We start from the raw sequence: 23,781 nt of genomic DNA on the forward strand, positions 1-23,781 counted from the left end.
AGTGAGAAATAACCTCCTCTGCTGCTTTTTCAAAATGATATAGAATATGTAAAATTACAAAAGTCAACATTTGAAATTTATGTATCACTGGAGTAGTTGCTTTATTTCAAAATTTCAAAACATTCTAAACCAAAAATCAGATCTGATTTGCTAAGGGTGTTAGGATTAGAAACCCCTTCATGTTTAATTTGGCACTGTTTGTGAAAGACTTGCCACAAGTAGATAAAGTTACTGTGAAGGGAAAGCCAGTGTGCTGACTGTCCTGATATAGGATAGAAAGCACTTTGATCCAGGCAAATATTTCCCAGTAAGGAAACTCGATTTTAGCCTTCTCTAGAAATGATGAGAATTAGGAATATTGCGGTTTCTGCTCATCAGAATCATCAGCTAATTCATTGTAGTGAGAAATATGCTTGTTGTGTAGATGAGTCGTCTTGTTTTAGATGGGTCAGCCCTTAATATTACTCTTTCGGAAAGTATTTATGGAAAACCCAAGTTATAATCAGAAGACTTTTTGTTAAGCATGAAATTAAGACATGGCTCGGTATTGACTGTAACAGGGACTGATAACATGTACTCCAAATCCATAGTAAACAATACCATCCTCAAGACTAGACAAGTCGAGTTTGTGGACCGAAGCAGACCTGACTCTATACACAGTGCAAGATATCAACCGCCAAACTTAATGTCTCTTATTTTTTGAATTAAGTAAATATCTTCATTTTTTGATATATGCATTCTTTTCTTTAGATATTACGAAATAGCTTATCAAAGTAAGTGCAGATTTCCCCTTGCTTCTGAACCCCACTACCCTTTGCATACGTATTTATGAATTATTATCCACTATATGTTTGTGTCATGGTCTTAACTTAGTAAGTTTCAAGAACAAGTTAATGCCACTTACATGAAATTAATTATTATATCGGTGAGAATATCTTGTATAATTCTAGTTAATTGAGGTGTTTTTCCAATTTTAAGACCTGGCTTAGAATGTGATATCTTGAGACCTTAAATCAGCTTGTGAGTATTGCTTTGCTTTGTATTGAGAGGTGCACAGAGAGAAAGCAAGGGGCACATGGTCACTCCCACCCAGTGATTCACCCCCAGATGCACACAAGGGGCTTGACTGGGCCAGGATCCAAACTAGGAACCTGGCACTCAGTCCCGGTCTCCCGCTGCGGGGGCATAAACCACTCCTCCAGGGTCTGCATTAGCAAGAAGTTAGAATCAGGAGCCGAAGAAGCTGCTGGTCCAGGTCTTGCAGTGCGGAGCAGTGGTCCTCTTTACCACTATGCCAGGGGACTGCCTGTCCATTCAAGGCCAGTACTGTGCTTTCCAAAACTGTTTTTACGTATGTGATTTTTCTTACCTTTTACCTGCTCCCAAAATCCCTTAGCAAGGAGCTTATATTGGTCTAAAGCAAAAAATAAAGACAGTTCAGTCACAAACTACAAATTTTTGTCACTTGAGAATATAAAAAGGACCAGTGAAACATGCTACTTTATCTGAAGTCCCATCAGTCTGAACCTAAAATTATCATTGGGACAATAATGGTTGTTTTTAGTAAATAACGTTGTATTGCTTGTATTTTGATTGTAGAGGAATTAATTTGATTAAGATGTACACATGAAGTCAAAATTTCTTATCAGTAATATGCTTGAAAACAGGTACGGTTCAGTCTCTTTTTTCACATGCTTTTTTCACAGGCTTTTTGTCATTGTTTGAATTTCTTCGTTCAAACTCTTATCCATTATTTTTCCTACTGTATTTTCTTCCCCATTCCTTTTTTATTCCCTCAACATTGTCTTTCTGTCCATATCTTAATAACCACTAAGTAGTGCTAATTAGAGTTTACATAGCATTGGGTAGAGCAGTGATCAGCCGGCAGTGACAGCGTGAGCACCGATTCATTCAGCGGTCCTGATGGAGCTCAAGGACTACCTGATGGCTCATCTACCAAGTGATACTTCCCCACCACCTGGGGTAGTCTTTCTGAAAGGCGTACACTTTGTAGGTGCCTACAACTTAGTTGGAAAGCATTAGCCTGGTTTGTGAGCATCAAGTTCCTTTTTAGGGCTGGTGGGAAGTCATTCTTCATTATTCATCTGCAATTATCTATTTTGGTCATTTGGTTAAAAAACAATTTTAAAATTTTTACTCTTTTGTTTTATATATGGTTCTCTGTGCCTCTGGTATCAAAAATTGATTGTGACAAAGAATTTCAAAATATGAAAGAAATTGCTTCTAATGGATTATCTTCTGGCTTTGGAAATAATGTTTTTTAGAATTTTCATTCAGCTCTGGTATAAAACAGTAGATCAGTCTTCAAGTCCAGAAATGTACATATGTATTCTTAAAATACTTATAAAATTTTCATTTTAGTGGCTTCAAATAGCAAAAAAAATGACAGAAAAAATGGCAGATTTTGTCAGTGTCTTCAGCTGAGTAAACCCAGGTAATTTCTGTTAGTGGAGTTCCTCGAGGTCTCTGAATAAGCCAGTGTTGTTAATTATTGGTAGTCCCAGGAACATCTGCTTAAACAAAACAGCTTAACACCTTGTATTAATTTTTTAAAAGTAAAAACTGTTGAAAGCCATTACTGCTGGATTTTCAGAACTTCAAGGAACGAGGAAATCTTTTTTTGTTTTATGTTTTTAAAATAATATCTCTGTGTGCTTACTCTGAATCTTACTTTACAATGACTTGACTTTTCCAGGCCCCAAATTCTCACCACTCCGTCTCCTTCAAAATCCATTCCAATTCCACAGCCCTTCCGACCAGCGGAAGAAGATCATCGAAATCAGTTTGGGCAACGAGATCGGTCATCATCAGCCCCCAATGTTCATATTAACACAATAGAACCTGTTAATATTGATGTAAGTATCTGGGATTTCTAGCATTAAAAAGATTTCAAGTATGTTTTTTATATAGATCCTTTTGGTTTTTTTTAGATCAGAAATAAATACACCTTTGATTTGTCACAGTTACTTTAAATGCTGGATTTTTTTGGAATCATGGATCAGAAAATCCTATCCTACTATAAATATTACACTGATGTCAAATGAATTACTCTGATTGGTTTTTTAATGACATCAAATCTAAGTTTTATCTTCAATTGAAAATGCCTTAGGGTTGTCCTTGTAGCACGTGGTATTAAGCCTCCACCTGGACCACGGGCATCGCAATCAGAACACCAATTCAAGCTACAACTGCTCCTGTGAATATAGCCAAATACTGAGCCCCTGCCACCCATATGGGAATCCTGAATGGAGTTCCGGGCTCCTAGCTTTGGTCTGGACGCTCCAGCCATTATGGCCATTTAGGGGATGAACCCAGGAAATGGACGATCTATCTCTGTGTTTCCCTGTCTCTCTTTATTACTCTAGCTTTCAAATAAATAAATCTTTTAAAAGTTTTTTAAAAATAGAGCTCAGCAGCTTTGCACAATGGCAGTATCATAGCCAATGAAACTTATCCAAGGCAGTACTATTGCTTGGTAATTGAAAAATAGAGCCCAGTGCAGTAGCGTAGTGGCTGAATTCCTCATCTTGCATGTGTCGTGATACCATATAGGAGCCTGTTTAAGTCCCAGCTACTCTACTTCCCATCCAGCTTTATGCCTGTGACCTGGGAAAACAGTCGAGGATGGCCCAGAGTCTTGGGACCCTGCACCCATATGGGAGAACTGAAAGAAGCTCCTGGCTCCAGGCTGCAGATCAGCTCAGCTCTGGCCTTTGTGGCCATTTGGGGAGTAAACAGTGGATGGAAGATCTTTGTCTCTCCTTGCTGTAAATCTGACTTTCCAAGAAAAATAAATCTTTAAGAAAATAAATGAATAAAAATTTTTAAAAATATGAAGAATTTAGGTTCAGTCCTGGATGAAATCCTCTAAAATTTCTGTTAAGATGTTTATTATTGGCAAAAGATGACCGTGAATCCCAGGTTTTCAGTTTGTATTGTAGCCAAAAAAAAATTGATTCTTTAAGAATTAGCATATAGTTGGAATTGTAACAAAGTTCACTAAATGTAAAAGAATTTTTATTGCAAATTTTAAAAACATGTTTTATTTATATAAGATGAAGAAATGGCATGTATTTCACAGTGCAGATCCAGGAGCCTGGCAGCCTGCCACCCTGGCCCGAACCACTCAATACCCACGCTCCTGGTTTGTTTTTTTTTAAACTATGGAACAGCTTCTCTATTTTTAGAATTCATTTTAAATGACTTTTTTCTTACACTAATTTTCTTTTTGTTTTTAAGATTTTTATTTATATTTGAAAGGTAGATTTACAGAAAAAAAGGGAAGAGAGAAGAGAGACTTTCCATCCACTGGTTCACTGCTCCCCCCAGTTGGCTGCAACAGCCACAGCAGAGCTGATCTGAAGCCAGGAGCCAGGAACTTCCTCTGGATCTCTCACTTGGTGCAGGGACCCAAGAACTTGAACCATTCTCCACTGCTTTGCCAGTCCACAGCCTGGGAGCTGGCTGGGAAATGGAAGAGCCAGGACAGAAATCAGTGCGTTCTGGGGATGCCAGTGCTGCAGACTCTTAGCTGACCCCTTTTGTACTAATTGTCCTCGGCTAATGAGGTCCTTCTCTGTAGACCTGAACAGAAAGGAAGTAGGAAGGAGATGGAAATAATGGGAACAAGAGAATTGTGAAATTAAAAAATCTAGCCATATTTCATATTTCTAGATATTCTTCTTCTCAGTATGTCCAGAATTGTCAGAGTCTTTGCTTTGATTGAGAATTATTTCGTGTCTTATCTGTTACCACTGTTCTCTTGATCTCTTGGGCTTGAACCCTTCAAATGTTACCTTTGTATCTGAGTTTTTTACTATCCTCCTCCAAATCAATCATAAAGGGTCACCTTTTCCCTTTTGTGTGCATCTCAAAGAAAGTGATTATTAATTTTCACTACTAACATTTAGTCTCAGATTTTTTCAGTGGACATCCTGCCATTGATTTCTTTCTCTTTTTTTAAGGTGTGGTTTTGTTGTTTGTTTATTTGAGAGAAGGAGAGACAAAGAGAAAGATTCATTTGCTGGTTTACTCTCCACTTAGCCACATGGCTGGGACTGGCCCCAGCTGAAACCAGGAACTCGGAATTCAACCTCATCTCACATGGGTGGCAGGGACCCAAGTATTTAAGGTGCTCTGCACTGCTTTTCCATGTTCATTAGCAGAGAGTTAAATCCAAAACAAGGCAGCCAGGACTCCAACTGGCACTCTGGTTTATAAAACTGGTTATTGCAGACCATGTCTTAATCCATTGCACCATAACACTAAGTCCTCCATTTTTGTTCTCGGTGTTCTTGTCAGAACAGTTCTTTTTTTTGTTGTTTTTGTTTTTGTTTTTTCACAAGATAAAGTATATGGTCGTTGACATTTTCATTTATGCTGAGTCACTCTACTAAAATTATTATTGACTAGGCAGTGTGTTAAGACAGTTGGGGATTAAGGACTAGTTAGTATCCAGTCTTTGCCCTCGAGGAAGTCACAGTGCAGTCAATGAATCAGATATAAATTAATAATCATAATATGTACAGTATGGAGAAGGGAGTAGTAAACTCTGCCTGGTTGGTTTTAGGAATACTCAGCAGAAAGAGGACCACAACTAAGCCAAGCTAAAATGAGTAGTTGAATACCTAGCAACTTGCTTGCACTTGGGTATTTTGCAGGAAATATTGGAGGCTTTAAATAATATATGTAACATAATAAAATATATCAGTCAGAAATTTACTCTAGGTTTGCCTATAAACAAAAAGCTACCTATTTGCAAGAGATAGTCGGAGCCAGTCAGTCCCTCATTCAAGTTAAACTAATCTGAGTTCTACTCCATCAGAATCCAAATAGCATACAAGTAGACTCACCCACTGCCAACCCCCTACGAAAAGCTTTATTTTGAACTGTGATTACTTCCCTTCTAGTATGTTCATACACGTCGATATTTTTGTAATTGTAATCAATATACTTTTGCTTTTGTATTTTTATTGTTACAAACATGTTTCAAGATTCACATTTCATATTTTAGTAAATAGCCATTAAACTCATTAAATTGATGCACTACAATTTACTTAATCATAATTTATCAAAATACCCATAATAGAGTCTTGGGGGTCCCTCTAGTGTTGACGACGCCGAGAATTGGGACACAGGGAATGCAAAGGTGAGATGAACCAGTGCACGTTTTGTTGAGTTACACTGGGCAACTTATACCATGAGTTTTGTAGGGCAATCAGGCAGATGAAAGTTACCAGTTAAGTAAACAATAGCATACAAGCTACTGTAACGATAGATGACAAGGGGGCTGGAAAACAATCACCAGGTCTCAGACAACAGGAAAAGTAAACATGAGTTACAGGAACCATACTGGTTTAAAAAAAAAAAAACAGACCTAATTAGAAAAGGCATCTACTAGAATTTTGTCTGTACTCAGATATGTTTATGCCACAGACACTAAAAGAGGCGGAAGGTGGTGAGCACGCCTCACACCTCCCTAGGCACACTTCGGCAGCAAGGCGGCCTGCAGGATCAGCAGGAAGTTTACTTCCCATGGAATTCTGTCTGCCAAGAATGTTTGAGATTCGGGGTCCTCGGGCATTTTGTGGTCTGGTTTTTTGGGGGGCAAGCCTTCAACAACAGAGAAATAGTTAATTCTTTAAAAATATATTGGACCCAGTGCTGCACTGAACATCTTTGTGTGTATCATTTTTTTCTTCTGAATTATTTCTTTAGCAAAAGCTCTCGGAAGTTAAACTACAGGATCAAAGGCTATAAACCTTTGGATGGCTATTAATATATGCCAGTAAAATTTTTAAAGGATTGATAAGCCACTGGTTTTAAATGACCTAAAATGGATTTTATTATTTCTTTGGGACTTATAATTATTTCAATGTAAGATTAGGTTGGCAAGTGCTACAAAATTTAAATTTTATCATGTTCACCTATTAATTTCATATTCTTTCTATTTTATGAAGTAATTGTAAGACATTAATTTTAAATAATCAGTTATTTTATAATGGGAATTCAGTATTGTTATTTTATTACTATATGCTTTGAGTAAATATACATTACTGTTTATTTATAGGACTTGATTAGAGACCAAGGGTTTCGTGGTGATGGAGGTAAGTAGTGGTTTCCATTTAAAAAAAAGAACCTCAAGGAAAAAATGCAATTGCTTTGCTGCTTGACTCCTTTATACTTGCTTCTTTCATGAGTCACAGACACAGAGAAAATGTGTAGAGAAAAACTCAGGTTTGGTTTGTTTTGGTTTGGTTTTTGATCTTTCATCTATTGGTTCACTCCCCAAGTGGCCATAATGGCCAGAGCTGAGCCAGTCCAAAGCCAGGAGCCAGGAACCCCATCTGGGTCCTCCATGGGTGTGCAGGTCCCAATGCCTGAGCCATCCTTTGCTACTTTCCTAGGCCACAAGCAGGGAGCTGTGTGGGAAGTGGAGCAGCCAGGACACAAACCGGTGCCTGTATGTGATGCCTGCACTTAGAGGTGGAGAATTATCCAGCTAAACCAATGCGCCAACCCCAAAGCGCAGGGTTGTTTTTGTTTTTGTTTTTTCTATGCTATTTATTATTTCTCACTAATAATTTTTTAATTAGAGCAAAAGTGTAAATATGAAAGAACATAAAAGGAATCTTTAGTGTGCTACGTATGTTTTGAAAACCACACTAAAGAGAAATCCTGAATCATTTTACCCACTTGATTAGTTTATAACTATCTCCAAGGCTGCAATTGCTAAATTTCATTTGGATGGCTCTGATAAAGACTGAGCATTGAACCAGATAAAAGTTTACTTTGCTTAATCATTTTTGCATGGATCCCTTGAGTTACCTGTGTCAGTTTCTCTACTTGTCAAACTTTATCAACCATGTGAACTTTTTCTAAGTATTTGAAGTATACATTTAATCAAATGGATGTGTAGTAGAAATTTCTAGTTGCCCTTTTCCTAGTTAGTAAATTAAATGAACAAAAAAAATTGAATTGGAACTTGTTGCAGAATTTTCATGTAGTATTCATTGTAGCACACAAACCATTGCAGCATTGCTTAAGAAAATACTGGGGATTTTTAACCTTTATGTTTTTCAAGAGATGGTATTTGAGACTGTTGTCAAGGTGTCCTCCAGGAACCTTATACTTCCCTTCTTCGCTGTCTGCACGTGAAGATGACATGTACTAACACTTAGGGCTGGTCTCTTCACGATGACCCTGTATCCTCAAAATCTCGAAGTTCAGACTCAAAAATACTGAAATATTGAGTAAATATTGTATAAACCCTCTTTTATTGGGTTTCTGTAGCTACCAAAAATATGATAAGCCTGCCTTATGTGCTCTGGACTCAATATTGACTGTAGCACATAGTTATCCAGGGGTTTTGTTTTGCTTTTTGTTTTCTTGTTTGTGATTCCATGAATCCTGCCGTTAACGTTGCTGCAAGTTTGACTTTCATATGTCTTACAGCTGTGGCTTCTGATAATTTTGCCCAATACATCCAGCATTTAAGTGTTGCCGTCATGTTAGAATCACAGAGTTAACTTTGTCATAAACACAGCCTGCTTAATGCCTGGAATTAAGTGGCATTCCTTGCCGTTTGTATAAGTTGTTTTTAAAAAGTCATTAGGATTTTATGAAAATAAGCAGGAAGCAGGCCTTTTGTAACGTCCAGAATTATTTAGTGAAGCAAGCTTTGGCTGATCTTCCTTATCCCCCGTTACTTCTGTCATTTCTCCTGTGTGTCTGTCTTCTGTATTTGCCTGCCCCTCTCTTTCTCTTCTAACAGCCCCTTTGAACCAGCTGATGCGCTGTCTTCGGAAATACCAATCCCGGACTCCCAGTCCCCTCCTACATTCTGTCCCCAGTGAAATAGTGTTTGATTTTGAGCCTGGCCCAGTGTTCAGAGGTAGTTGGGCTCTTCTTTCTTGTTTTCACCCAAAGCAAACTAAATGTAAAGTACAGATGCTGTTTGTGCCTCACCCTCACAGTGTGTGTCTGTAAGCGCGAGAGTTTTCAGTGCTCAACTGTGGCTTGGCTTGGCTGAACGCTCTGAATGTGCTTCCCCCACATGCTCACCTGCACCAGCTCTCTGTGTGCTGTCTGTCATCAGTTTCTAAAGCAAGAACATTCTCAGCTGGGAAATCCATATTTATTGTTATCTTATTTTGGCCTTGATAACTTTTTAAACTCGGCGGGAATAAATAAGGTGGGGAAGGATGATCCATTAATATTTACTAGCAATTTTTATGGTTTATAGGAAACTAAAAATATAAATAGAAACCTCTATTATGATATTTTTTACGAGGTACTTGGCTTTTTCCCTCAAGATATTATAAGAGTAGCATGTTCTTTGCTATTTTTTGTAGGATGTGTGTATCATATCAAAGGCAGGGAGTTGTTTAAAAATAGAAAAAGATTTATAATATATTTTGGCTATTTCAGAATGCTTCAGAAAATTTGAGAAGCATTTATGCTTCTAATTATGCTCCAAAAGGAAGAAAAATTAAAAATGTACTTTCACCATCCCATTTCATTTAGTCATATACCTTAATTAATAACTAATTGATTTTTAAAATCAAGTCAAAATTGGGACTAGTGTCTTGCTGTAAACATTTTAAAAGAATTTATATGCACTCGCTGTTGCCACTAGTTAGCATTTGTTATTTAATCTGAGTGTAGTACTGGATCTGTAGATTTTTGTTCAGTCAGCCCAGCTGAAAAAAATCTATAGAATGGGATGGAAGTTTCTCAGTATTGAATACTATTATAAAGCTGAAAAATTACCTACTCAGCACTGAGTAGATCAACACTGCAAAGCCTCATCAAGCAGTTCAGACAGAGAGTAGAAAATAAATTATGTTAACTGACATTCAAAATACCATTTTCTCTTAGAAAAATTGCATATAATATTATGGAAATGCCACATGATCATATGGTAAATGTAGTAATAAAATTTCCACCCAAATTTGATACTTACATAGCATCAAGTATCTTTAGTTTTTGAAAACTAGTCACTCTTTTCTGCCTTGAGAGTAGTAGTGATTTTTTTTAAAAACAAATATGTGAATATTTTTTTCTGTGTTTGGAAATATTACCTGGCTTTCTCAGCCCTTCTCAGCTGTACTCCAGCGCTGCTAGGAGTCGTTGCTCTGAACTATGCACTACTGTAGGCGGACTTGTGAGATGCGTGCTGCTGACTCAACATTGGAAGAAGTGCCCATCGGAAAGGGTGCAGCCCAGGCCAGCAGCGTCTGCCTGTGAGGAGTTTGATACCTCGCCAGGCTCACCAGGCCTGTGCACTGTTAGTGTCTGTACAAGGAGCTCGGCCGAGCAACTGTGCTGTGTATTTCTTCCTCAAAAAGGTTTTTCAGAAAACCTAAAGAAATCTGCTTAGGTTTGTTAGCATTTGCTTTTGTCACCCACGTTACAAAAACGCTTTGGTTAGTGGTGTAAGTCTGTAGGGATCAGTGACAGTAAGTGATAACTCTTAAATAATAGTTTATAGTTTTGGATTCACTTAAATTTAATGACTAATACAATAAGAAAAAGCCAGATGTTTTCAAAGTTAAGGCCATTATTTAAAAATGTTGCATTTGGTGGTTTCCATCTATTTTTTAATCAGCTGGTTATTGAGATATTATAAAATAATTGAAATGCTATATAAACTGTAGTTTGGTTTGAAGTATTTTTAATAAAAGAAACAAACTTGGGAATTTTAGGGGGATAACTGTATCAGTAAACGAAGTGGCTGACAGTTAATGTCTTAAATTAGTTAGAAAACTAAAGAAGTTAAAGCACTGAAGTAAGTGAGGCTTCTTTTGGCCCATCCTTTCCTGAAGATCATCGTTTGAAAGATGGTGTTTCCTCCCAGCCCTGCCCCCTGATACAGTAGCATTCTTGCTCCTTCTTACACGTCCTCCTCTTCACCACACTTAGGCTCAACCACAGGTTTATCTGCCACTCCCCCCGCCTCGCTACCTGGCTCACTCACTAACGTGAAAGCCTTACAGAAATCCCCCGGGCCTCAGCGGGAAAGGAAGTCCTCTTCGTCCTCAGAAGACAGGAGTCGAATGGTAAGAACGTCACAGCTCTCTTTTTCCTCTTCTTTCATTTTTACATTGTGTCAAAATTTAATAGCACCTTTTAGAAACATTATGCCTAGATGTGACACAATTTCCATAATCAAATAAACATAATTGCTGATGTGGTTTTATTGAAAGTCTATTCCTACAATACTGATTTTTGCTTTCATCTTCAGTGTAATTGAGTAAAGGGCAATTTTGGAAGAATAACCATAGTGTTCTATTTTTAAAATAGGAAAAAAAGAGGGTAAGTTAATATTTACCAAGTGTGATGTGTGTTCTGAAATCTAGTCTAGAAGTCAAATATCTGCCAAGTGACATTCTTCCCTATTCAAAAAAATTAGCTTTCTGTTGCAAAGTGAATCTGTATTTTGAAATTCTGCCAGTAGAATTAGTTGAATAGATAGGCCCTTCCCTCTGGCAAAATAATTGCGTTTGTTGATTTTTTTTTGAAAGACTGGATCAGAGAAGATACATGACGTTTAGCCAAGGTTAGGAAAGGGTAATTAGGTAAATTGTTAGTAGTTATCACAGTGTGTTCGCTTAAATTTTGAGGAATTTGGAGCTGAAGCCAGTCCTAAATATATAGTTCTTTTGTTGCCCCAGTAGTTGTTCAAGTGATACAAAGCTCTTTTAATGCAACTTATTTTATTTCAAGTACAGTAACTTTGTTTTATAAAATGTTGCCTTCCTAATACTGATTGTCTTAAATTTGAGCTTTATATTGAAGAATCATACTTTTAACTAATATTAGAAATCCATTTTAATAGCTGTTATTGTCTTCCTAAATTTATGTCTCTTATAGAGTAATGTGTTTAGTGTAAAACTTCAGGTTTTCTTTTTTTATTTGATTTTGCTTGATTTTTACACTATTTTTTTTTTATCAAGAAAACCCTTGGTAGACGGGATTCAAGTGATGACTGGGAGATTCCTGATGGGCAGATTACCGTGGGACAGAGAATTGGATCTGGGTCATTTGGAACCGTCTATAAGGGAAAATGGCACGGTATGTATGTCAAGTGGCAATATTATCTCAAGCTATAATAAGTGTAAAAACTTTTTAAAATAATGTTTATTGTTTGCATTATCAAGTTGTTTTGAGCAGATGCAAGAGTCCTCCAACATTTTCTAACAAAAATTATGAGGAAAAAATAAGTTCATACCAGGACTCTCTATCAGAAGTTTCCAACCAAAAATAATAGGAAAAATCAGGTTCAGACCAGGTCTCCTATCATTATATTTTAATAATAATTTTTAAAGATGAAGATCTTCAGGGCAGCCATTGACCTAGTACTTGGGATACTGGGGTTTACACCAGTGTCTCCTGTGGAGTACCTGGTTCAGTGCTGCCTCTGGCTCCTGGCTGCATGTCTTGCCAGCACAGTCCCTTGGAGGCAGTTGTGATGGCTTGGCCAATTGAATCTCTACCACCCATGTGGAAGGCTGAGCAGATTCCTGGATCCTGACTTCAGTGCTTGGCCCCAGCCTGGCCTTTGGAGAGTGAGCTGGCAGCGGGAATGCTCATAAATTTGCTCACTCGTCTCTTTGCCTCTCATATATATGTTTATGAGTTTCTTTGGTTGTTGAAGGGGTGGAGATGAGGATCCTCCAGGATAACTAATCCCTCAAATAGTTTTTATAGAAGTTTTTCTGCGGGTAATCTTATATTATAAATCACAGTGAACATATTTAAAATGTACTTGTTAGAGGAAGAAATATAAATGATCAGTATGTAATAAAAAAAGGTTAGCAAAGAATAAGAAATTCAAAAAATGGAAATCTATGTACTTCTTAAGAAGATGAAGTGGAGCTTTCTGTTTTTGTAATCAATCACACAATTGTGATTGTAATGCCTCAGATGAGAAATTGTTACAAACCTTCATGAAGGCAGAATGGCCGTTGATTTTATTTATAGGACTTTTTCCTGAGGAAATAATGTAGAATAACAGATATGTGTGAAATACATCCATCAAACTTTTAATAGCAATGAAAAGAAAGTTAAGTGCACATTGATGGAGCATAAAAGAATTGATATGCTACGTGTGATTACAAATTGATGCAGTAGAGCCAAATTATTGATGTGGAAAGTTATCTTCGGTATATTAAATTTTACAAAGCATATGCAATGCATCACATTGTCCAGCTACTTAGAAAATATGTGACAAAACCATTGAAGTCACTTTCAGAGTATTTGGTACAGTGACTAAGACATCGCTTGGAATTCCTGATCTCACAGTGGAGTGCCTGGGTTCAGGTCCTGACTGCTTCCTGCCAGTCTGTACTCAAGTACTTCATCTGTGTCATCATGTGAAAGGACCTATATGGCTTCCTTTGGACCTAATGTTGCTGATATTTGGGGGGTAAACCAGTAGCTGGAAGATCTCTCTGTGCCTCCCTGCCTTTCAAATGAATAATAGAGATAAATAACTGAAAAAATAACCCAGCATTTTAGTGTATATCTCTTTAGGTTATTTTCTCATATGCATCCATAAATGCATAACATACTAAAAGAAGCCTAGTAGTATGAGATACTTATCAGAATAAGCAGTAAAAATATATAACCTTATTTTGGTGCAAAAAAAAATTGAAGTCCTCACATAGGTTTTTTTATAATGTCCATTCCCGTAGACTTTTTAAAGGTTTTTTTTTTTTCCCATTGGAAAGGCAGATTTACGGAGAGAAGGAGAGACAAAGAGAGAAAGGGCCTCCATCTACTGATTTACTCACCAAATCACCAAATGGCTGGAGCTGAGCCAAGCCAATTCAAAGCCAGGAGCCCTCAGCTTCTTCTGAGTTGCCTATGTGGGAGCAGGGGTTTGGGGCTGTCCTCCGCTGCTCTCACAGGGCCATCAGAAGCAGGAAAGGAAGTGGAGCAGCCAGGACACGAACCAGCACCTCTATGGGATGCTGGCGCTTCAAGGTGGAGGATTAGCTACGCCCTTCATTGACTTTTTGAAGACACCTTGTATATAAATATACTTGAATATGAAGTCATTCACAAGAGATGATAAGACTTTTTTCTTCATGTCTCAAAATGCTTTGAATAGGAATGTTCATTTATATGGTACAGCTGATGAAATAAGCGCTACTATTTTGGTAATTGGCAGAAATTAAGTTTTGAAAGTTACATGTACAATATTTAAAAAGAGTGTATACATGAACAGGAAGCTAAAATCACACTACACATCTGTGGTCAATAAACTGAATATTGCTAACACTTCCGAATTCTTCCTCATGTATTCCTAAGATAGTAATCTCTCCTCTAAGAATCACCACTATGCTGACCTTAACAGAATTCATATAGTATATGTACTTTTTTGTGTCTAACCCCTTGACTGAATATTTTTATAAAAATGCATCTATATTTGGGTGTATAGTTTTCATTCATTTTTCTTTGTGCAGTATTCTATTTTATAACTATAATTTCTTTTTCATCAATTGTGTAATAAACATTTGGATAGCTTCCAGTTTGGGGCTGCTAAAAGTTATTGCTATGAATATTATATGTCTTTCAGTGAATATAGATGTTCTTTTTTTAAAGATTTCATTTGTTGTTATTTGAAAGGCAGAATTACAGAGAGGAGAGACAGAAAGAGAGATCTTCCATCCACTGGTTCACTCCCCAAGTGACTGCAACAGCTGGAGCTGAGCCGATCCAAAGCCAGGAGCCAGCAGCTTCTTCCAGGTCTCCCACACGAGTACAGGGGCCCCAAGGCTTTGGGCCGTCCTCAACTGCTTCCCCAGGCCACAAGCAGGGAACTGGATCAGAAGTAGAGCAGTTTGGATTAGAACCAGCATCACCCATGTGGGATGCCAGCACTGCAGGCAAAGCTTAGGCTGCTGCAGCTCATTTACCGTTTTAAGCCAAGCTCTTAAGGTATATCATCTCTATTTATTTTCAGGATGCAGTTAGTGAATGCATCTCGTTTAATTTGTTGAATAGGAAAACATCATGGTGTATAATTGGTTAAACTAAATTTCCAGGGAAAACACAAGGTTGAATATTTTCTGGGTTAGTGTTTTAAAGTATTAACATTTGAGCATGGTTATTAGTGTTTATATAAAAAAAATTCATGTCCTTGGAGTCACAGTATGGTACAACAGATTAAGCTACTGCTTGAGACAGCAGTATCCTGTGTTAGAGTGCCAGTTCAGGTCCCAGCCGATCAGCTCAGCCCAGCTCATTTTGATCATTTGGGAAATGAACCAACAAATGAAGGATCTCTGTCTCTCCTCTACAAATTTTGACTTTCAAATAAAAATTAAAAAAAAAAAAAACCTTAAAAATTTAAATTATGCTCTAGGCACTTAAAGTACAGTCTGTTTCCAGAGTAATAAGGCTATATATTTGGGAACTATAATAATTATTTAAAAGACCAAAGAATGTTTTATATTTTTAAAACATTTGAATGACATTTGAATGACAATTACCTTTTAGGTGATGTGGCAGTAAAAATGTTGAATGTGACAGCACCTACACCTCAGCAGTTACAGGCCTTCAAAAATGAAGTAGGAGTACTCAGGTGAGCTTCTGAGAATTCCTGACTAGCAAAGAAAAGAGTTGTTCTTTTGCTGATTGCTGCTTTTATGTAGTAGCCACTGTTAACTCTGTAGACTTAGTCAAAATATTTATATCCAAAAATTCAAAAGATAATTATTCTAATTATATAGAAACAGTATGTCTGGATATATTTTCTATTTATATTTTAAATTATATGCAATATTATATGCATGTAGTAGCTGGTAGAAGATCTAATAATAGGTGGAATTAATAGAAATATCATACTCTGGTTATGTGAAATTTTTCCACTTCAGAGACAAGGCCCTTTCTTCACACACACCAGCAGGTGCCGTAGCCTAGTCAAGGTAACCCCAGTAATCCTCCAGACCTGCTCTCAGATCTGATTATTGTGCATCCTGGCATTTGCTGTGGCCTTGCCTGGTCCATCCCATATCTCATCTGGCTCTTTTGCATACCCACGGGTACTGTAGTTTAGCTCAGCCCAACCTGCCCCTTGACCCAGCCTACATGTATGCTGATGGGTGTGAACATTGATTTATTCCAGAGAGCAAAATAGGGAAGCCATTTGTGGAAGTTGTAGAAAAATGACTTTTGTCTCAACACAAGAGAATTTTCAAAAACTGAAATAGCGTGAAGTAAGTGGTTTGGCTAATTCTCAGTGAAAAGGCCCAGGATTGAAGGCATTGAAAAGCAAATTCAAGTTGTTTTTCAAGTATACTAAGAAATTTGAATGAAGGAGGGAGTTTTGTATTATTCTTCTGGGTTTTTGTTGATGTTGTTTACACATTATTCTGATACATACAACTTATAGAATATATTGGCTCTCTTTCTTAAATAATGGCTACAGTTTATTCACATTTAACATTTACTGTCAAATTTCTTTTTACAGGAAAACACGACATGTAAATATCCTACTTTTCATGGGCTATTCCACAAAACCACAACTAGCTATTGTTACCCAGTGGTGTGAGGGCTCCAGTTTATATCACCATCTGCACATCATAGAGACCAAATTTGAGATGATCAAACTTATAGACATTGCACGACAGACTGCACAGGGCATGGAGTAAGTTCCATTCTTTTAAATCTCTTGTAAGTTACTTTTGAAAACCAGTGAGGATGTTTTGAAGACTGTTGTTGAACTCTCTTAAACTGCTAACTGCTTTATAAATTATTGTCTGCCAAAATACTGGCACTTTAATGATTACCACTATAGCACTGAAAATATTTTCTCTAGTGCAGTCTTCAAAACCTGTATCAAGTATTTGATAATAAGTATGTAACTACAAGTTTTTGTGTAAAACTCAGTGATTTAGCTAAAAATAGAGTAAGAAAACAAAAATAGGCAAAAATAAAGAACTGAATTTTCAGGAGCAATTTTAATGCAACTCCTTAGGTACAGATATAACAATGAAATTTTTTTGAAAGCACTTAAATGAAAAATGTAAGCCTAATTAAATATAAATATAAACCTCTTAAGAGACTTTATGTATGTATCTTATTACTTTGTAATATACAAATTGCTTTCACATGCAAGAATTTCCTGTATCCCTTTTATAATGTGTAAAAGGAGATTTTTTTTTAAAAAATCAGATCATTAAATGACTTGGTCATGAATTAATTGTCATCAAAGGTGTTTTAATTCAGAATTTCTGACTCCTAGTCCAGAATTCTTTCCTATAACCATTATGCTTTTACATTATGAACTTGGAATAAAGGAGTAGCAGAGTATCAGCACCTATAATTGTGATTCAGAATCGGGAAGTAAGTGCAGAGCTAGAACTCAAAATCAGATTGGGAGTTTAAATATTCACATTGTACGTCTCTCTCTCAAAATTAAGCACTATGTTTCTCATTTAGAGCCTAATAAGTTCGACCAGAATGCCTAGCACTGTTCCCACTTAGACTGTTAGACTTCCAGCGTAGCTTTTTGGAGAAACTAGACTCTGGATCTGTTCCAGTGCAAAAGATTATATTAAACTATTCTAATGAATGAACCATGGCAAATAAAAAAAACTAGTAAACATTCTGAAAGACAAAGCGTCCTCTCTTCCCCTACCACAGTCTCTTAGCTGTCTTCAGCTGGCCAAGCATACTCCCCTCTCTAGGTTTTCATCCTTGTCCCTGGCTGTTTGCAGTACTCACAGTACAAATATCCTTGGGTCTGTATTCAAATGTTCCCTTTCAAAGGAAGCTTTCTGTGATCACCTTGTGTAACTGTGTTCCCATCCTGTCAGTCTCTATACCCCCATCCTTGTTTTTGTTTATGATATCTAACTGTTTCTGACTTTATTCTATGCTAGAATGCAAGCTGTGTGAGACCAGGAGCTTTGTTAGGTTCCTTGTTGTGTACCTAGTACCTAGAATGGGACCTGGCCTATAATACACACTTCATTCATATCTGCCAAATGAACGAATGAGAAAATGATTACAAGCAATTGCATATTTTTTTAAGATTTATTTATTTTTATTGGAAAAGCAGATTTACAGAGAGAAGGACAGACAAAGAGATAGATCATCCATTCACTGATTCACTCCCTGAATGGCCAGAACTGGGCCCATCCAAAGCCTGGAGCTTCTTCTGGGTCTCCCAGATGGACACAGGGGCCTATGGCCTTGGGCCATACTCCACTAGTTTTCCAGGCCACAAGCAGGTCACTGGATCATAAATGGAGCAGCCACGACGCAAACTGCTGCCCATAGGGCATGTTGGTGTTATAGGTAGAGATGGCACTGGCCCCAATATTTTACTGCTGTTTTTTTTTTTTAAGATTTGTTTTCTTTTTATTAGAAAGGCATAGGTACAGAGAAAAGGAGAGAGAGAGAGAGACAGGAGTTACTAATCCTCTAGTTTATTCCCCAAATGGCTGCAACAGCCAAGGCTGAGCCAGTCTAGTCCTGAGAAGTCCCAGGAGCTTCTTCTGGGTCTCCCAAGTGGATGTAGGTGCCAAAGGACTTGGGCCCTCCTTTACTGCCTTCTCAGGCTTAAAGCAGAGAGCCTCAACAGCTTTTGTTAAAAAAGAAAATTGTGGACCTAGCTATCCCACTCCTAAGAATATACCCCCCAAAAATTAAAACTATATATGAGAAGGAAATCTAATTCTATATTTATAGCAATCTACAATAGCAAAGACATGGAAACAACCCAGATGTCCATCATAAGAGGGGTGGCTAGAGAGACTGATACATCTACTCCATGGAATAATATTAAGCCATTAAAAATAATGAAATTACAGAGTTTGCAACTAGATGGTCCCAACTAGAGACCATTATGCTCAGTGAAATAAGTCAGTCACAAGAAGAGTAGTACCATATATTCTCTCTAATATAAGGAATCCATCATGCACGTTGGAATGTATAGTGGTGGAGTAATGGAGACTACCATATCCAGATGTGAAGACAGTGCAGCATGCATCTCTGCTTCCAAACAAAAGCTGGACTCCCAGTGAAAGTGTTGCATATATCTAGACAGTGGGATGATGGACTGACACTGTCTATACCAGCAGTGTCGGGGCACACTTAGATAGCAGACTGATGGAATTGTAACTCGTTATGAAGAGTTGTGACTTTATGGGAAAACTCAGTTGGAGAGGTAGTAGTTGGGGGAAGGGGAATCCCAGACTATACAGAATTGTATGATAAATTTCAAAAATAAAAATTTAAAAAATGATAATAAAACAAAAAAATTTTTAATTGTATATTTAAGAGAGATAGACAACACTTCTCTTCTACTGATGCATTCCCAAAATGCCTGAAATGGTCAGACTAGACCAGACTGAAACCAGGAGCCAGAACTCAGTCTGGATCTCCCATGCAGGCAGCCGGGACCTGATAACTTGAACCATCACCTGCTGCTTCTCCGCATGCTCATGAACAGGAGTCTGGAACCAAGAGCAGAGCCAGGGCTCAAAAGAAAAAGCACTCTTATATGGGGTAGAGACAGCTCAACTGCTCAAGCAAAAATGCTCACCCCAGCAGCAACAATTTAAAAAGCTGAAAAGTAGATGAAAAAGTTATCATGGATTTGGTAGATCCAAAAAGCAAAATAATTAGTTGGCAATGGAGAAACAAAATCCAAATTGATTTATACCACAGAATCCTAAGAAATGGCAATACTAATTATGGGTATGGTATACAGAGGTAAGATGAAAACACAGTTTGAAAAGCTTGGTGAAAGAAGTGAAATCTGCATGTGAGAAGGGGATCTGTAATCCTATATTTACAGCAGCACAATCTACAATAGCAAAGACATGGAAACAATCCAGATGTGCGTCCAAGGAAGAGTGGTTAAAGAAACTGTGGTAGATCTACTCCATGGAATATTATTCAGCTATTAAGAAGAATGAAATTATTCTATTTACAACCAGGTGGTCCCAACTAGAGACCATTATGCTCAGTGAAATGAGTCAATCACAAAAGAAAAAATACCATATATTCTCATATAAGGAAGCCAACATGGAAAGTGTAACTCCAATAATCCAATCCGTACTGTTTTTTTGATTGATTGTTTGCTTTTTTGGCTGTATGCCATGTGTTTTGATGTTTTTATTTCAGTTTGGTTCCTTCCACATAATCTCTTTCCTCAAGTTGAATTCATCATGTGCTCATGAATTATACGATGGCATCATTTTTCCAAAAAAAAAAAAATTGAGCAACTTGCTCAGGGTCAATTACAATGTAGGAGTAAGTCTAAATAAAAACAAGTTTTCAAACGCAAAAAAAAGAAAAAGAAAAGCTTGGTGACTGTCTCACCTCTGTCTTAGCAGTAAACTGCATGTTTGTTCTGGTGAAGGGAGAACTTTGCTACATGAAGAATACCTTACCTAATTGGGTGATTGACTGACTCTGTGCTTACTGATGAATGTCTTCATCCATTTGTTTTTGTTTGGCTCCCAAGGTGCTAGCAATCAAGCCATGCTCTTCTGGAAGAGTAGACTGAAAGAGTCTTCTCTGGGAAATATTATCAGTTCAAGAGGAAAGACCCAAAGAGAATTATATCAGGGATTCCACCATACAGTTCACACCAAATCCATCTACTTACTCTGATCTTGTACACAGTTTAGGCATGTTGCATAGTCTGAGCAATAAAAGTTGTCTCTGGATGACCCAGGTATTAGAAAGGAAGTCTGTTAGGTGAATGAGAGAAACCAGAACAGGTAGAGGAATGAGGGGAAAGGCACTAGGAGAAAGGCAGAGTGCAAGAAGTGATTATACCTCTACCTCACCCCCAAAAATCTATCATTTCTTCAGAGAAAAGGGGAAACTTTCTCTTCACTCTTCAGGGAGAAGCATTGTGACAGAGTGAGTTAATCTGCCGACTGTGACACCAGCATCCTGTATGGACACCAATTTGAGACCCCACTGCCCTACTTCCAATCCAGATCGCTACTAATACACCAAGGAAAGCAGTGCACGATGGCCCAGGTGCTTGGGTCCCTATACCAATGTGGGAGCCCTGGAAGATGTTCCTGGCTGTTGACTTTGTTCTGACCCTGCCCTAACCACCTGGGGAGTCAACCAGCAGATGGCAGATCTCTCTTTGCAGATATCTCTCTTTAATTTATGTTAAAATAAAGAAGAAAGTTGCTTTCTAGGGAACACTTGTATGATAACAAGAATTTAAAATAACATTTTATTTATACTACCCTGGAAATTATAGCTTTTTCAGTTACTTCGGTTTAATTTTTAGAATAAGTAGACCAGGAACTAAATCACTTTTCAGAATTTTGGTTTGTTTGTGTTTATTGAAGACACAAAGCCAAATAGAACCCTACTGGTTCATTTCCCAAGTGTACACAGGAACCAAACGCAGGTGTGCACAGCAGTGGCAGGGATCAAGGTAGCTGAACCGTACTGCTCTTCCCCAGGGTTTGCAGTAATAGGAAGCTGGAATTAGACATCAGAGCTGCCAGTCCAGCATGCGACACGGGAGTCCTAACCACTGGGCCCCAAACCCACTGTGTCCCTTAAGATCTGTTAAAGGAATGTTTGGTAAAAACATTTAATGAACTGTCATACATACTACACATACTTGGTTATGTGGCATAATTCAGACACCTAGATTTTTAAAATGTACAAATTTTCCTACATGTATGTTGATTCTTGTTGAAATAGATGCCATGTTTTCATCTCTTACATCAGTGACTAATGCACACCATTTGCTTTGTATTAGTACTGTATTTCTCTTGTTATAAGACAATCAAAATCTTTCCTAAGGTAAAGACTAGCAGATTTAAGGTTAACTGGAATGATTGTGAAAATCTTGAAGCAGTTCTTACCTGTTGTTAACAACTTTATAACAGATCTAGACTTACCTGTTGATGTCTGTTCACTCATTTCAGTCTCGGGTTTAGTTGCCTGTTTCTGTTTTCTCTTTTCCATTCACATGTGTCAGATGACACTTGTGGAACCCTTCCCATTACAGTGCTTGTCCATCTTGAATACTAATTACAGTCATCCTTAGGACTTTCTTTTGGAATTATTTTTAACAGTTCTTTTTAAAAAAAAAAAGCATGTTTGGATAATTTGCAGCTTCTTAGCGACCCTGTAGCTGTCTTTCCTTGAGCCTTCTGACTTTGCACTTGACCCCCCAGGTGCTGATGGTACGGCTCCTCTCCTCCCCCAGCGGCCAACTGCCATCCTACTGGGCTTGCTTGTAACTGTTCATGTGGGTTTCCTCCCCTTCGCACCGTCTCCTCACAGAGGACTGAACAAGCAAGAGAGAGTCCAGCTCTAGATTGTCTGTAAAATACTTAAACAACTACTTAATACTGTAGTTTTGAAATTATCTTCTCTGATTACTCATCAAAATTTATTCTAAAATCCCAAAGTATAAGCAGAATAAGAGCACAGTAACTCAATGTATACATTGCTGGAGGTTCAGTTACTTAAAAGATAAAACTTACAAGAATTTTAAAAGGTAAGTCAGTTGTGTCACTTTTATTATAAAATAATGAATAAATAACTCTGTGGTTCTGTCTTCTTTTTATACCTCAGGGAACGATCACATTTTTTTTCCTAAGATATATTTATTTTTATTTGAAAGGCAGATTTTTACGGAGACAAAGGGAGAAACAAAAAAGGATCTTTCATGTACTGGTTCACTCCCCAAGTGGCCACAATGGCCAGAGCTGAGCCAGTCCAAAGCCAGGAGCCAGGAAACTTTTTCCGGGTCTCCCACACAAGTGCAGGGTCCCAAGGCTCTGGACCATCCTCTGCTCTTTTCCCATGACACAAGCTAGGAGCTATAAATCTGCCTTTTCAATTAAAATAAAGGAATCTCAATATATGGACATAAGTAGATATCTTTTAAAGGCCCGACGCAATAGCCTAGTGGCTAAAGTCCTCACCTTGCCGTGCCAGGATCCCATATGGGTGCCAGTTCATATTCCTGCAGCTCCACTTCCCTTCCAGCTCCCTGCTTGTGGCCTGGGAAAGTAGTAGAAGATGGGCCAAAGCCTGGGACCCTGCACCTATGTGGAAGACTCAGAAGCTCCTGGCTCCTGGCTCCAAGATTGGCTTAGCTCCAGCTGTTGCAGCCACCTGGGGAGTGAACCAGCAAATGGAAGATCTTTGTCTCTCCTTATATATGTAAATCTGATGTTCAATAAAAACAAATAATATCTTTAAAAAAGAGAGACACTTTTTCTTTACCCTTAGTGTTCTAATTGTTTATTTTTTAAAAAGTTAAGAAAGAAGACCCTACACTTAATATTTTACTTTATTTTTAAAAATCAGGCCAATTTTGCAACAATCTTACTTGGTTACACAGGAGAGACAGAGAAGCTTTCCGTCCATTGGTCAATTCCTAAATGGCCACAGTAGCCAGGGTTGGGCCATATCAAAGCTGGAAGCCAGGAGCTACTTCAGAGTCTCTCGTGTGTGTGTGTGGTGGCCCAAGCGCTTGGACCATATTCTGCTGCTTTCCCGGACACGCTGGCAGGGAGCTGGATAGGAAGTGAAACAGCCAGATCTTGAACCAGCACCCGTAGAGGATGCTGGCAGCAAATGTGATGGCTTTATCTACTACACCACACCGGCCCCTTGAAACACAATTGAAACACAATTCTTCAACAGTACTGATTATAATAAGACTATAAATCATTCCTAAATTACTTTTGTTATTGGAGTTTTTTGTAACTTCAAAGTAAGATTTACCACAAGGAAATA

General features: G+C 37.9%; 1 protein-coding gene across 4 annotated transcripts in view; it reads left to right on the top strand.

The window, feature by feature from the left end:
- The window catches only part of BRAF (B-Raf proto-oncogene, serine/threonine kinase), a 130,812-nt gene that overhangs the window by 75,445 nt on the left and 31,586 nt on the right, over nucleotides 1-23,781 (top strand). For 3 of the 4 annotated variants that reach the window (XM_004594353.3, XM_058681373.1, XM_058681374.1), the window contains exons 8-13: nucleotides 2,717-2,876; nucleotides 7,091-7,127; nucleotides 10,945-11,081; nucleotides 11,979-12,096; nucleotides 15,529-15,613; nucleotides 16,502-16,678. In XM_004594353.3, the coding sequence (XP_004594410.2) occupies nucleotides 2,717-2,876; nucleotides 7,091-7,127; nucleotides 10,945-11,081; nucleotides 11,979-12,096; nucleotides 15,529-15,613; nucleotides 16,502-16,678 (714 nt within the window). Of the gene's footprint in view, nucleotides 1-2,716; nucleotides 2,877-7,090; nucleotides 7,128-8,794; nucleotides 8,915-10,944; nucleotides 11,082-11,978; nucleotides 12,097-15,528; nucleotides 15,614-16,501; nucleotides 16,679-23,781 lie in introns of all 4 variants that reach the window. The other variant, XM_058681375.1, reaches the window with a different exon arrangement.

Source organism: Ochotona princeps, chromosome 25 (assembly GCF_030435755.1).
Source record: "Ochotona princeps isolate mOchPri1 chromosome 25, mOchPri1.hap1, whole genome shotgun sequence".
NCBI lineage: Eukaryota > Metazoa > Chordata > Mammalia > Lagomorpha > Ochotonidae > Ochotona > Ochotona princeps.